This window comes from Canis lupus, chromosome 5 (genome assembly GCF_048164855.1).
Source record: "Canis lupus baileyi chromosome 5, mCanLup2.hap1, whole genome shotgun sequence".
Taxonomy (NCBI): Eukaryota; Metazoa; Chordata; class Mammalia; order Carnivora; family Canidae; genus Canis; species Canis lupus.
In genome coordinates, this window is record NC_132842.1 from 80,004,179 (window position 1) to 80,015,893 (window position 11,715).

Here is an 11,715-nt window from a genome sequence, read left to right on the forward strand (position 1 = left end):
TTCCGGCTCGCCGCGAGCAGCGTCCTGCCAAGCCACACGGGCCCGATGAGGGGCTGTCCTCAGCACACCGGGCCGTGGCTGCAGGACTGTTTGGACTGCCTGGTGCTCTTGGGCTTTGATGAGGAAATTCATGCCTCTGTCATCATCCCCGCGGCCGGTCACATAACTCATCTGAGGTGCATTAAAGCCGGGGCTGGTTTCCAAGGTAAGTAATGTGAAAGGAGAGCCAGGGCAGCGGCGGGGGAGACACATCTCCGGCAGTGATGCATGGCTTCTGAGCAAACGGGAAACGGGTCGCGGGTTGAGCCGTGTGTCCCAGATGAACCTCGGGAAAACATCTGGTTGCCTTGGACGGGGGACACAGGGGTCCCAGGTGAGCCGAGCAAACCCATGGTAAAGGGTGAACATGCATGGTGGTTTGGGGGGCTGTCTCCGGGCTTAGACGCAAGCAAGGTAGTGTTACCTTTCCCACGTAACAGGTGAGGAGACCGACATTTGAGCCATGAAGTGATTTCCTCGCGATGATCTGGCTAGGGCAGGGTGAGGGAGCTGTTAGAGTCCCCCAGGAGTGAGGTGACTCGGGCCAGATGGAGGCCACTGGGAGGGCTGGAGGGGATAAGCCCGTACCCAGGAGGTCAGTATGTGAGCTGGTGTCAGCCTCAAGGCAGGAAATGACGGAGGGCAGGGAGAGGGGAACAGAGAGGGACACATTTTGGGATAGAGCGGGCAACGTTTGGGTGACCTACCACCACGTGAGCCATGGGATCAGAGGAGGCTTCCCCATTTGAGCTCCTCCATCAAATAGTGCTTGCAGTGACCAGACCCAAGGTGTCCCTCTGGAAGCTAGGCCTCGCTGCAGCCACACACTCAAACCTCGTGCCTCGTGTGTGTCTGGAAGGACCCATGTCACCAGGCACCAACCCTGCAAGCTCTCCTGGCCAGTGATGAGGCACATTCCTCCACAGAGCAGCCCCCCCCCCGCCCTCGCTCCTCAGGGCACAGCCCCTGTGCTCCCTCCCCTTTCCTGTTCCCTCTGTCCCCAGGGGTCCCTCCCCAGCTTCAGAGGCTTTGTCCCCAGCCCTCTCCTCTCTCAGTTGAGGCAGCTGTAAGTGTAGGACGTGGAGAACTTCCTTCAAATGGTTGGTAAATCTAACAATGACCCATGAGATGAGTCACATGTCGCCCTCACCCATCACCTCCCCTTTGGCCCGCCCTTCCCTTCACTCCCACCTAGCACAGTCTCCCTTAGGGATGTCCCTGGAAACGAGGCAGGTACATAAAGTGCTTTGGCAAATCCACGCAGCCAGGGGGTCTGGGGAGGGAGGGCGCGCGGTGGTCTGTGTGGGAGCCCCGCACAGCCAGATCATGCAGTCCTTCCAGGGGAGGAGGGCGGAGGGAAGGCTGTGGAGCAAGTAAGAGATGTTGCAAGCCAAGTACCAACATGTTGAAAAGGAAGTTGCATTGAGAGGTCACTTCTCCTGTGTGACAGCTGGAGACATGAGAAAGAGGCAAGATCATAAATCTCTGGAAGGAGATCCAAGGTTTCCGATCCAGGGATGGGCCCTGCAGATGTTCGTTTGATATTTTTTTCAGATTCTAAATATTTAGAAACAAAGGTGGAATGTTTTGTCGAGTAGGGGGGATTAGGCTGGTCCTTTGCAAGCTGAGCTCTCTCCCCACTCAGACTCAGGCGCCCTGTGACAGATCTTCGCGCAGTAAAACTCCAGCAGAGGCACCTGCCTGGGTGTCATGGCAGAGGAATCCTCTTTGACTCGAGCTTGGCAGTCAGGCAAGGCCAGGCTGTCCATCCTGGTGAGGGTAGGAGGCCCTCGGGCTCCCCCGGATGTAGGGGAGCAGGGCTACGGGCTCAGGGAGTGCTTTCTTGCTGTGGGAGGCACAGCTACAGCTGCAGCCGGCTCCCTGTGTTCCCGGAGGTGGCCTGGAGGCTCCAGCGTTGTGGCTTCTAGGGACAGCCAGGCCACAGAGGAAGGGACTGGAGATCCCGGGGTGGGGAGGGGGCCGAGCAGGGATGGATACTATTGGGAGTCTCCAAGCCCTGGACTGTGGTCCGTCTCAGATTTTTTTCTCGTAAAGAATGTACATGAATGTGAGCACACGGAGAGGTCTCGTGGAAGAAAACAAGCTGTGGAATCGTCCAGACCTGGTTCAGTCCTAGCCTGCTGCCTTCCAGCTGTGTGACCTGGACAGACCACTCCCCCCTCCCTTTTCCAAAATATGCATTTTTACCCTCAAGCTAATAATGCTTATTTGGAAAAGTTGCTATAGAGTAGAAATAAAAAACCACTTGGACACATAGTTTGTGCTCAATAAATAACAGCTATTTCTGCTACTACCACATACCTTACAAGCAGAGACTTTTCCATCTTCTAGAATACATGTAGTTTTAGGCTCAATTAAAATTTCCCTAAACCAGGCAAACCGAACCTTCCTTGAGAGGCCTTCTGGCCATGTTAAGTCCTGGCCTCCAGCCCAGCTCCTAACCAGAGCCCGGTTCAGTCATCGGGAGGACGTCGCCGGCTTCTGCCCAAGAGCCAGGACCGGAGGAGCCCCGGGAACGGAGCTGCCATTCTCCCGGGCTCCGTCCTGATCCTGCGTGTAGTAGCTCGTTCAGCAGAGGCCCGTGGGCTCCAGGGGCGGAGCCGTGGAGCAGGCGCTGGCTTCCCTCAGGGACCCCCCACGCCGGCTGTGCTGCAGAGCGGCCGGAGAGGCTGTACGTACACCCCTTCCGAGGTAGACAGCCTGCCTTCCAAACACTCACCGTGTCCTTCCCATCTCCAGGCCACAGAGAGGAGGAGGAGGGGTGCTTGATGGGGACGAGCAGGCTGGGCCCAGACTTCAGACTTGGTTGGAACCACCTTGTGGAACATCTGTGCGGCCACAGCACATAAAAATGTTTTCGTCTGGCAGCCACTTTTATAAGGATGTAATAATATATGCATTGCAAAAATAGTCCTATTTTTGGTGGGTCAGCATTTCCAGCAAGCTGACCCTGACCAGGTGTGGAGGGAGTCAGCAGGGGTGTGGGCAAGGGGGCCGTGGAAATGTCTGTGTTGCAAGACCTCTGCCTGCACCCCAGCCCTTGTCTTCCTTCCCCTCCCCGGTCCTTGCTAGGCCTTTCCTTGGGCTCAGATCCCCTGCTACGAGCTTAGGGACTTCTTGTGCCCTTTAGGGGAGACCAGGCCTCCTCACTTTGCCCCTCCCTGTCCCCCCTGCTCCCACATCCACCCCAGACCTATCTTACCTTTGGACAATCAGTAGTTTGATCCTGGAGCCCAAGAGGTTGGGCTGATGTGACTTTACTTACCCTGATGGCCCAGAGCCCTTTGCCAACAGCTCTGACCCCATTGGGGTGCCTGGCTGGTGTAGTCGGTTCCGCGTTCAGCTCTTGGTTTCGGTTCAGGTGGTGGGACCGAGCCCCCGTCTGGCTCTGTGCTCAGCCCGGAGCCTGCTCCAGATTCGCCCTCCTGCTGCCCATCCCACTTCTATGCATTGCACACACACTCGCTCTCTTTCTTGCGTAAATAAATCTTTAAAGAATTAATTAAAATAACATAAAGTGGGCCCCTCCACAAGCTCAGCCTGAGATTGCCAGGAGTCCACCCCCTGCTCGGGACTGGGGAGGGTGAGACTCAGACTCTGTGGGAGGGCAAGACTCGGGGGGTCGGGCCCGTCGGGCTTCTCCCTGCCCAGCCCAGCCGCGCTCCAAGCTGCCCTCTGGCCCAAAGAACCTTTTCCGTGTCAGGGAAGGGAGCACACGGTCCTGAGTGGCTCAGTCGCTCAGTTGGTTAAGCATCTGCCTTCGGCTCAACTCGTGATCCCTGGGGTCCTGGGAGTGAGTCCCGCAGGATGGAGCCCTGCATCGGGCTCCCTGCTGGGGGGGGGGGTCTGCTTCTCTCTCCCCCCTGCCTGCTGCTTCGCCTACTTGTGCGCTCACCCTGCACACGCTCGCTTGCTCTCGCTCCCATTCTCTGCCAAACAAATCTTTCTTAAATATTTTTTTAAATGGGCATATGGGGCAGCCCCGGTGGTGCAGTGGTTTAGCGCCGCCTGAAGCCTGGGGTGTGATCCTGGAGATCCGGGATCGAGTCCCATGTCAGGCTTCCTGCATGGAGCCTGCTTCTCCCTCTGCCTGTGTCTGTGCCGCTCTTTCTGAATAAACAAATAAATAAATCTTTAAAAAAAAAAAGGGTAGATGGATCACCATCCTTCCTGAGTGTGCTCCCAATGTCCCTTCAGCATGCACAAACTCCAGTTGTCCTGACAGTAGTATTTTGGCTGAGGGCAAATGTTCCAGCAAATGCTATGGGGTGGCCCAGGGGGGGTGGGTATTTAGGAAACCTGGAAAGAGGGGGAGTAGCTAGCACATCTCCGTTCAGGAGCAGTCTGACTTCTATTTTGTCAGGACCTGTGTAGTCTTCTGAGGATCAAGACTCCCCGGGATCGCTGGCCCAGGGGTGCTGGGGGCAGGGCAGATACTCCGTTCTTGCCCATTCTTGGGGTCAGGGCATTCGGACTTTCTAGTGCATGAACTCCAGCTTTGCCCATGGGTCTCTAAAACTCCGGCACCGGAAACTGAATCCAGCCTTGCTGATGTGGCCGGGCCCAGACCTTCCTGAGTGTTGGAGCCCCGCGGCTGCAGCGCCATCACGTGGTCGGGCCAGGCCCTGCCCCGACGGGGACACCGGGAACCCACCTGTAACCCGAAGTTGTGTGAAAGCTCTTGTGGCTGCTTGTCACAATCTCACTGAGCTTGAAATCCTCCCAAAACCATGCGTCTCTTCACGGGACCGGGCTCCCATTTTATACTTGGCGAGGTTCATGTTTGAGGTGGAGAATGTGACTTGCACTCTCCCCAGCCAACTGGGCGGAAGAGCAAACGTGCTGTGGTCCGGGCAGATACCGTGACATCCTCGAGCTTTCATTCCCTTGGGTTGGAAACAGAGTTCTTCTAGGGACTGAACAGAGTAGGTGAGTCTGCACCTGGCAGCTGCTGTGTCCCGGACCAGCCCACGGCCCTGGCTTCCGATCATCTGGACCCTTGGTGCTGTCACCAGGATGCTTGTAAGGCGCTCTCAGCTGTGCCTTCTTTAAGCCCGGGCAGGCAGGCTGGCTCAGGGCCAGGCAGGAGGCCTGCGGGATGCCGGGGAGGCCGCCCCTGGGAACCTGCCAGTGGCGTGAGCTCCCTGGAGGGATTCTTGCAGAACTTGGTCACGGTGAGCCCATGTGTGGATTCCTAGATTTGAGAGAGCTGGTTTAGATGTGCCAACAGATGATTTTTTAAATTTTTATTTATTTATCCACTAGAGATACAGAGGCAGAGACACAGGCAGAGGGAAAAGCAGGCTCCCTGTGGGGAGCCCAATGCAGGACTCGATCCCAGGACCCCGGGATCACGCCCTGAGCCAAAAGCAGGTGCTCAACCACTGAGCCACGCAGGGGTCCCACCAACAGATGATTTTTAACAGTCTCATCAAAAATGGTGTGGATCAGTGTCAGACTCGTGTCTTCCTTGTTTCACGAAGGTAGGGCCAGCCCCTGCGTGTGCTGACTGGTCAGGGATGGCTGTTCCCCAGGATGGGGCTGGCCTCACTCACTCCGGGAACCTGATTAGTTCAAGTGACATGGGTCTCTCCTACCATCTGCTTGCCCAGTTGTGGCTTCATCTTGCTCTTAACTGGGTCTTTTCTACCATTTCTGGCCTCGAGATCATTCTCCCCAATACAGAAATCAAAATAGGTGAGAAGCAGCAAAGCCTCTGGGCTCCGAGCACACCGCCGTCCAGGTCTCCAGCCCCAGAGCCCCCCCCCCCCCCCGCCGCCCCAACCTTCCCGAGTTTTCTCCACTCGCCTGAGTCCATCCTGAGCTCTGGCTGCCCCGATGACACGCTCTGATCTTTTCATCCTGTCCCGGCCTCCACGTCTTCAACCACTGTCCATTCCGTGACCGAGATGCTCAGCACCCTCTGGGGCACCCCGCGAGCTGTGGACACGGGGACCTCTCCTGGAGGAATCGGCCTCATGGGAGACGGGGGTTCTCGTGCGGGAGTGCCCAGGTCACGAAGCCCCGGCCCCACCCGCTGCCGCCTCTAATAGCTGTAACGGTAACGATTATCCGGTCAGAATGGACCCCGCGAGGCTCGATCGCTGGGTCCCCCCCAGGACCCCACTCGGTCACAGTCTAGGAACCTGGGTCCCGACGGCCGGCCCCACCACCAGTCCGTTCGTCCCCTCAGCCCGGCTCCGGGCTGCTGGTCCCTCCCTCCGAAGCTGCCGCCGCAGGGCCATCAAGGCACAGCGGAGGCTCCCCCACAGGGGACGCAGACAGCCGGAGCCCGTGCCCGGCCGGGTGGTCCTCTGCTGGCCGAGCTGCGTGGACCAAAGCTGAGGCCCCCCCGCGGGGGTGCCACCCGGAGCAGCCGGCTCTGCGCAGCCCGGGCTCGTTCTCAGGAGCGCGCGGGCCTCTGACGCCGAGGGACCCTCTGATCTCTTGCAGATGGAGAAGGACGAGACCGTGAGCGACTGCTCCCCGCACATAGCCAACATCGGGCGCCTGGTGGAGGTGAGTGCGCCCCGGGCTCCTCCCCGCGGGGCAGCCCCAGCTGCGCGAGTGTTGCTCGGGCCTTGCCTCCCCAAGCCCGCGGGCTGGCAGGTGCCCCGGCTCAGCCAGGACGCACCCGTTGGGGCCCTTGGCCGCACTCTGTACTGGTCGGGGGACCAAGGGGTGGAGGCGTGGCACAGACACGGGGAACTTGCCAGTGGTGTGAGCTCCCTGGAGGCCCATCGGTGTTGGCCGCTGGTCCCCGAGTGTTGGCTTCTCAAGCCCGAAGCCTGGGAAGCGCCTGGGGGCCGGCCTGGCTGTGGCGCGGTCCTGCACCTCCCCCCTGTGGTGGCGGCGGGGACTGCAGGGGTGAGCGGCCGGTGGGGAGGGTGGGCCTGGGGCCTCCCGTTGGCCGCCCTGACCTGACCGACCTCCCTTCCAGGACATGGAAAATAAAATCAGAAGTACGCTGAATGAGATCTACTTTGGAAAAACAAAGGACATCGTCAACGGGCTGAGGTAACGTACCCACAGCACAGGCTTCACGACCAAAAGACGTGGGTTTGAATCCTAGGCGTGCTGCACGAGGTGGCACCGGCCTCGGGTCGTCCTGGCTCCTGCCTGCTGTTGTGTTTGCTGGGGGCGCTCACGTGGAGCCCATCGGTGCCCTCGGGACCGCGAGGGAGTGCAGCCTGTCGGGCGGCCTGCTCTGCTCTGGAGCCCCCGGGGCTCTGGTGGCCGTGACCCTGTCCTGGGCTGCCCCCCCCCCCCTTCTGGTGCCCTCGGTTCTGCCGCGCTGGCCCAAAAGAAGGCGGAAAGGGTTCTCTGGGCCGTCGAAGTCTGGGGGGACAAGGCAGGAGATGCAACCGTGGGACGAGCACTGGCCTTGGGGTCAGAAAACTGAGAGCTCCTGCAGGTGCTGTGCAACCCTCGGCCGGTGGCTTCTTTCCGTGGGCCTCCCCCGGCCCGGGGAGCAGGTGGGGTAGCCTCTGCCCTCAGCTTCAGTCCCCAGGGCCCCGTTCCATGTGTCAGGCTCTGCTTTGGGGCCGACAGCAGAGGCAGGGAGCCGCTCCGGGGGCTGCCCTGACTTGTGGATTCACCCAGGAGACAGATTCCTGGTCTCCTGCTTGTATGGTTTGAAATAGCGAGGAGCCCCCTGGATCTGCATCTCTCCCATTTCCACCTGCCGGTGGGGAACTCAGTCTGGCCCCTGGCGGGTTCTGTTCCTCCTCTGGCAACATCGCTGTCCTCTGGTCACCTGGGGCCCACGCTCCATCCCGCAGACACGCTCCTGGCAGGGGGGTGGTGGCCGGGCCCCTTCCAGCCTCAAGCTCAGCGGCTCCCCCTCTGTGCTGCGCCCCGGAGCGCAGGGCCCTTGGACACGGCTCTGCCTTCTACCCCGCACGCCCCTGCGTCTCCAGCAGTCATGTCGTGCTCCTAGGTGCGTGTCCCTCCCTCCCGCCGCACTCATCTCTGACCACTCTCTGTAGATCTGTTGACGTAATCCCCGACCACCCCAAGTTTCAGCAGCTGCAGAGGGAGCTTTCCCAAGTGCTGACCCAGCGCCAGATCCACATCCAGCCTGATAACTAAGCCGACGCAGGTACCCTGCCTGAGAGGCGTGAGCACCCTCCCCACTAAACAGGACTCACCAACCCGCCGCCACCCCCGGACCAGCTGTGGCTGCGCGGTCCTCTAAACCACCACTAACCCCCGTGTCGGCTCACGGCTGTGGGCGGCCGCGGTAACACGTAGAGTCGGCCCCGTGTAACCCAGACCCGTATCACGTGTGTGCTGTGTGTGTGTCTTGCACTCTAGGCAGGGGTGGGTGTGGGGCAGAGACGGGGCTTGGCCCTGGCTCTGGAGGAAGCCCAGTCTGGGGATTAACCCTGCGTCTCCAGCAGAAGCCGCCTGTCTGCACCGCTCTGGTCTCAGAGCCGGGGTCTGGGCACAGCCTTCGCTCGGCCGCATGCCCCAGGGCAGCCTCCCCGAGCCCCCTCTCTGTGCACCGGAGCCTCTGGCCTCCCCACCAAGCATCCCAGAGGCCAGATGAGCCTTCTCCATGGGAAATGGACAGTTTGGGGCCGTGGCTTGTGAAAGGGGTGTGTGGCCCCGAGCCGGAGGCTAGAGCACAGAGCGGAGGCCAGAATCCCCCCGGCTGGGCTTGCTGCACCCCCAGACCGGTTGCTGCTGGAGCTGCTTGGACCGGCATAACCTTCTGCCCCTAACAAGCTGCGGCCGTCCTCTTAAACGCCTCACACTGACGGAAAGGAGCAAGTGTTGCTTGTTGACCACAGCTGTGAACCCCGACTTGAGCCCATGACAGATACAGATGGGGGAAAGCCCGCGTCCTGGGAGAGGAGGGAAACTTTTAATCCAAGGCACTCAGAAGCCCTCAGTGCAGGGCTAAGGGATTTCTGCCCAGACCAGGGACTGGCCACTGGAGGCCTGACCCAGAAGAGGCCCAGCAGGATTTCGGGGGAGCGGGGGGCATTGATGCAACCAGGCTCCTCTGTGTTCATGGGACTCCAGTGTGTCTGGGCCTCTGAGTGCCACCCTCACGCCTTGCGCTGGGACATCCCATTCCCATCGCAGCGAGAGGAAACCTTCTTAAGGCGTGCCGTGGTACTGCCGGCGTCTTCCCCAGCCTCTCAGCTTTTGTTGGGGGTGGGGTGGGGTGTAAAGTCTTCTAGAGCCCTGCCCTGGGTCAGTCCCTTGGCCACCCCCTGGAAGATTTCCAGCATAGAGCCCCCCCCCCCCCCCCCAGCAGCGGGCAGCCGGGCTCTCCGTGGGTCCAGGACACGTCCTCCTTCCCACTCTGAGCCAGCAGTTCCTCTGGGCATTGATTGGACATTGCTTGGCAGTGACCTTTCCAGGCTGTGTCCCCCAAATTATATCTCCAGGCCATTCTGAGCCCAGTCTCCCGTGCCTTACCTAATCTCCCTCTGGTTCTAACTCTGGAACTTTCTCCCTTGTGGAGGTTGAGGACAGGGCCCAGGCCAGGCCTGGTGTGCTTGGCTGCTCCTTCCCAGAAGAGCCAGCACCCACGCAGGCCGGGGAACCGTGCGAGCTGTCGCTTCCTCCCCCCGGAAGCTTTTCCAGAAGCACATGGTGGGCCAAGAACCGAAGCCCGGGGCCACCAGGGCTGCCGTCTGACGCTTCCCTTTGCTACCGCTGAGCCGGGGCAGCCCAGGATGCTTGTTCAGAAACATTCCACCGAAAACCATGGCACTTCTCCTGAGAGTTTTTTAGTGGTTTACGGATCAGCTTATCTGTGCCACCCTCAGACTTGGGAGGCCACGTGCCATGATTTTTCTGGGATTCAGTAGCCAGAGCTCAGTTTGGGATGTTCTTAGTTCTCCCAGTTCTGGAAGTCGAGGATTCTTTTCTGCCCCGTCTTCCGGCCTTTTCACGGCCGATGCATTTCAAGCCTGAGATTCCCACGGGCCGCAGTGTCCACAGCTTTCCTGCCAGGCAGCCTGCACCCTTCCGTCACTGCTTCAAAACTGTTGAAAAGTTTATAAGAAGTTTAGCAACTTCTTGGTCAACACGTTGGGTCAGTTTGACAGAGCGACCTTTCAGGCCCTTGGAGGGGGGCACTTCCCTGAGCCTCAGTTTCCTCGGCCGTGGATTGGGGAAACCAGGAGGCCCCCCAGGATCTTTGAGGGGAATGAGAGCTGTGTAGGAAGCACTGTGTGCGCCGCCCGGCCTCTGCAGAGCTTAGCGGCCGCTTGCTCCGGTGCAGAGCTTAACGCCCGTGCGCAGGTGCACCGGTCCACACGGCCCCACAAATCCAGGATCGGACAGCAGGGACCCAGGGCCTCTCGTCTCCGTCCCATGCTGCCTCCTGAAATCCAGGCTGAGGGAGCTTCTCGGCCAAGTTCAGCTGACGGTGCCGCACAGCAGCAGGCTGCCCGCGCCTGCCCTTTGGGGCTCAGATGTCCAGAGGTTCTTAAGCGTTCGCTGCACCCTGCACCCTGCACTTGGGGGGTGAGCCGCGGGCCGCCTCTGCCGGGCAGGGGGGCGGTGAGGGGAGGCTCCCCGGCAGGGCCCCTGAAGCACGAGGGGCTCGGCTGCGTTGCTCTCGAAGCCCCGGAGCCACCCTCTCGCTCAGGCTGACTTGGGACCCGCGCCCGCAGGAGTGGATGGGGTTCGGTGACCCCAGGCAGGCCGTGCACGGAGGCCCGCGCCTCTCCAGCGCCCCCAGCCGACGTCAGCCCGGCGGCCCCACGGTCACCCGAGGAGGCAGCGTGACCCGGCCCTCGGGCCGCCGCTCCCCGCCACGCGCACTGACGCCCTCTTTCCCCCTCCCGGCAGGTCTGTGCAGACTTTCGCAGACAAATCAAAGCAAGAAGCTCTTAAGAACGACCTGGTGGAGGCCTTGAAGAGAAAGCAGCAGTGTTAGAGCCCCGCTCCGCTCGCTCGCGGACACGCCACGCGCTCGGTAGAGTCCTTTCTTAGAAAACTCGTCTTCTGCCCCCGCCCCGCCCCGCCCCCACCAGGTCCCGTAACACCGGCATCGCGACCGCACAGCGCCATCTCCCCAGAATAAAGCCCAGTAAACACCCCTGTCTCCGAGGCCTACTTCCCACCACGTTTTGCTATCAGAACTCTCCTTGTTTCCAGAGCCCGTGTGCTTTTGTTTGCCCCAGCCCCCCCCGCCTCCCCTCCCTCCCCCCCTTTTTGTTACATTGGTGTAAAAAATGTAAAACAAAAAAATTTTATGAACTAACTGTGGTGTGTGAAAGAGAAGAAAAACTGGAAATCTGATTCCACGTGTGTTTGGGAGTTGCTTGGGGTTGGGGCCGGGGGGACAGGGGACAGCTCCCGGAGAAAGGAGGTGGCCCTCAGCGTCGTCCTGCACAGACTGGCCCCTGTCCCACGGAGCCCACGTGGTGGGGGCGCGGAGTGGGGCCTGCTGACCGTCTGCTCTTCTGGCCAGGTGCTTTTCTGTCAATTTTTATGGAATGCAAAAGGAGTTTTTTGTTTTATTTTGTTTTTTTGTAAAGCTTAAAAAAAGAAAATCTACATCTTATACTTGAGCTTCCATACTTAAAAAAAAAAAAAAGAAAAAAAGAACAAAAAAATAAATAAACAAACTGGGACGCAGTTAGCACCGGCCTTGTGTTCTCTCTCACCTCGCCGGCGTGCGTGGCC

General features: G+C 59.9%; 1 protein-coding gene across 4 annotated transcripts in view; it reads left to right on the plus strand.

Annotated features, from left to right (window-relative positions):
* CAPZB (capping actin protein of muscle Z-line subunit beta) overlaps nt 1-11,671 on the plus strand; it is a 130,914-nt gene extending 119,243 nt beyond the window's left edge. For 2 of the 4 annotated variants that reach the window (XM_072828078.1, XM_072828075.1), the window contains exons 7-10: nt 6,514-6,579; nt 7,001-7,077; nt 8,049-8,161; nt 10,876-11,671. In XM_072828078.1, the coding sequence (XP_072684179.1) occupies nt 6,514-6,579; nt 7,001-7,077; nt 8,049-8,151 (246 nt within the window). In that variant the 3' untranslated portion in view covers nt 8,152-8,161; nt 10,876-11,671. The remainder of the gene's footprint in view (nt 1-6,513; nt 6,580-7,000; nt 7,078-8,048; nt 8,162-10,875) is intronic. The other 2 variants (XM_072828079.1, XM_072828077.1) reach the window with 1 other exon arrangement.
* Nucleotides 11,672-11,715: the final 44 nt, after the last annotated feature.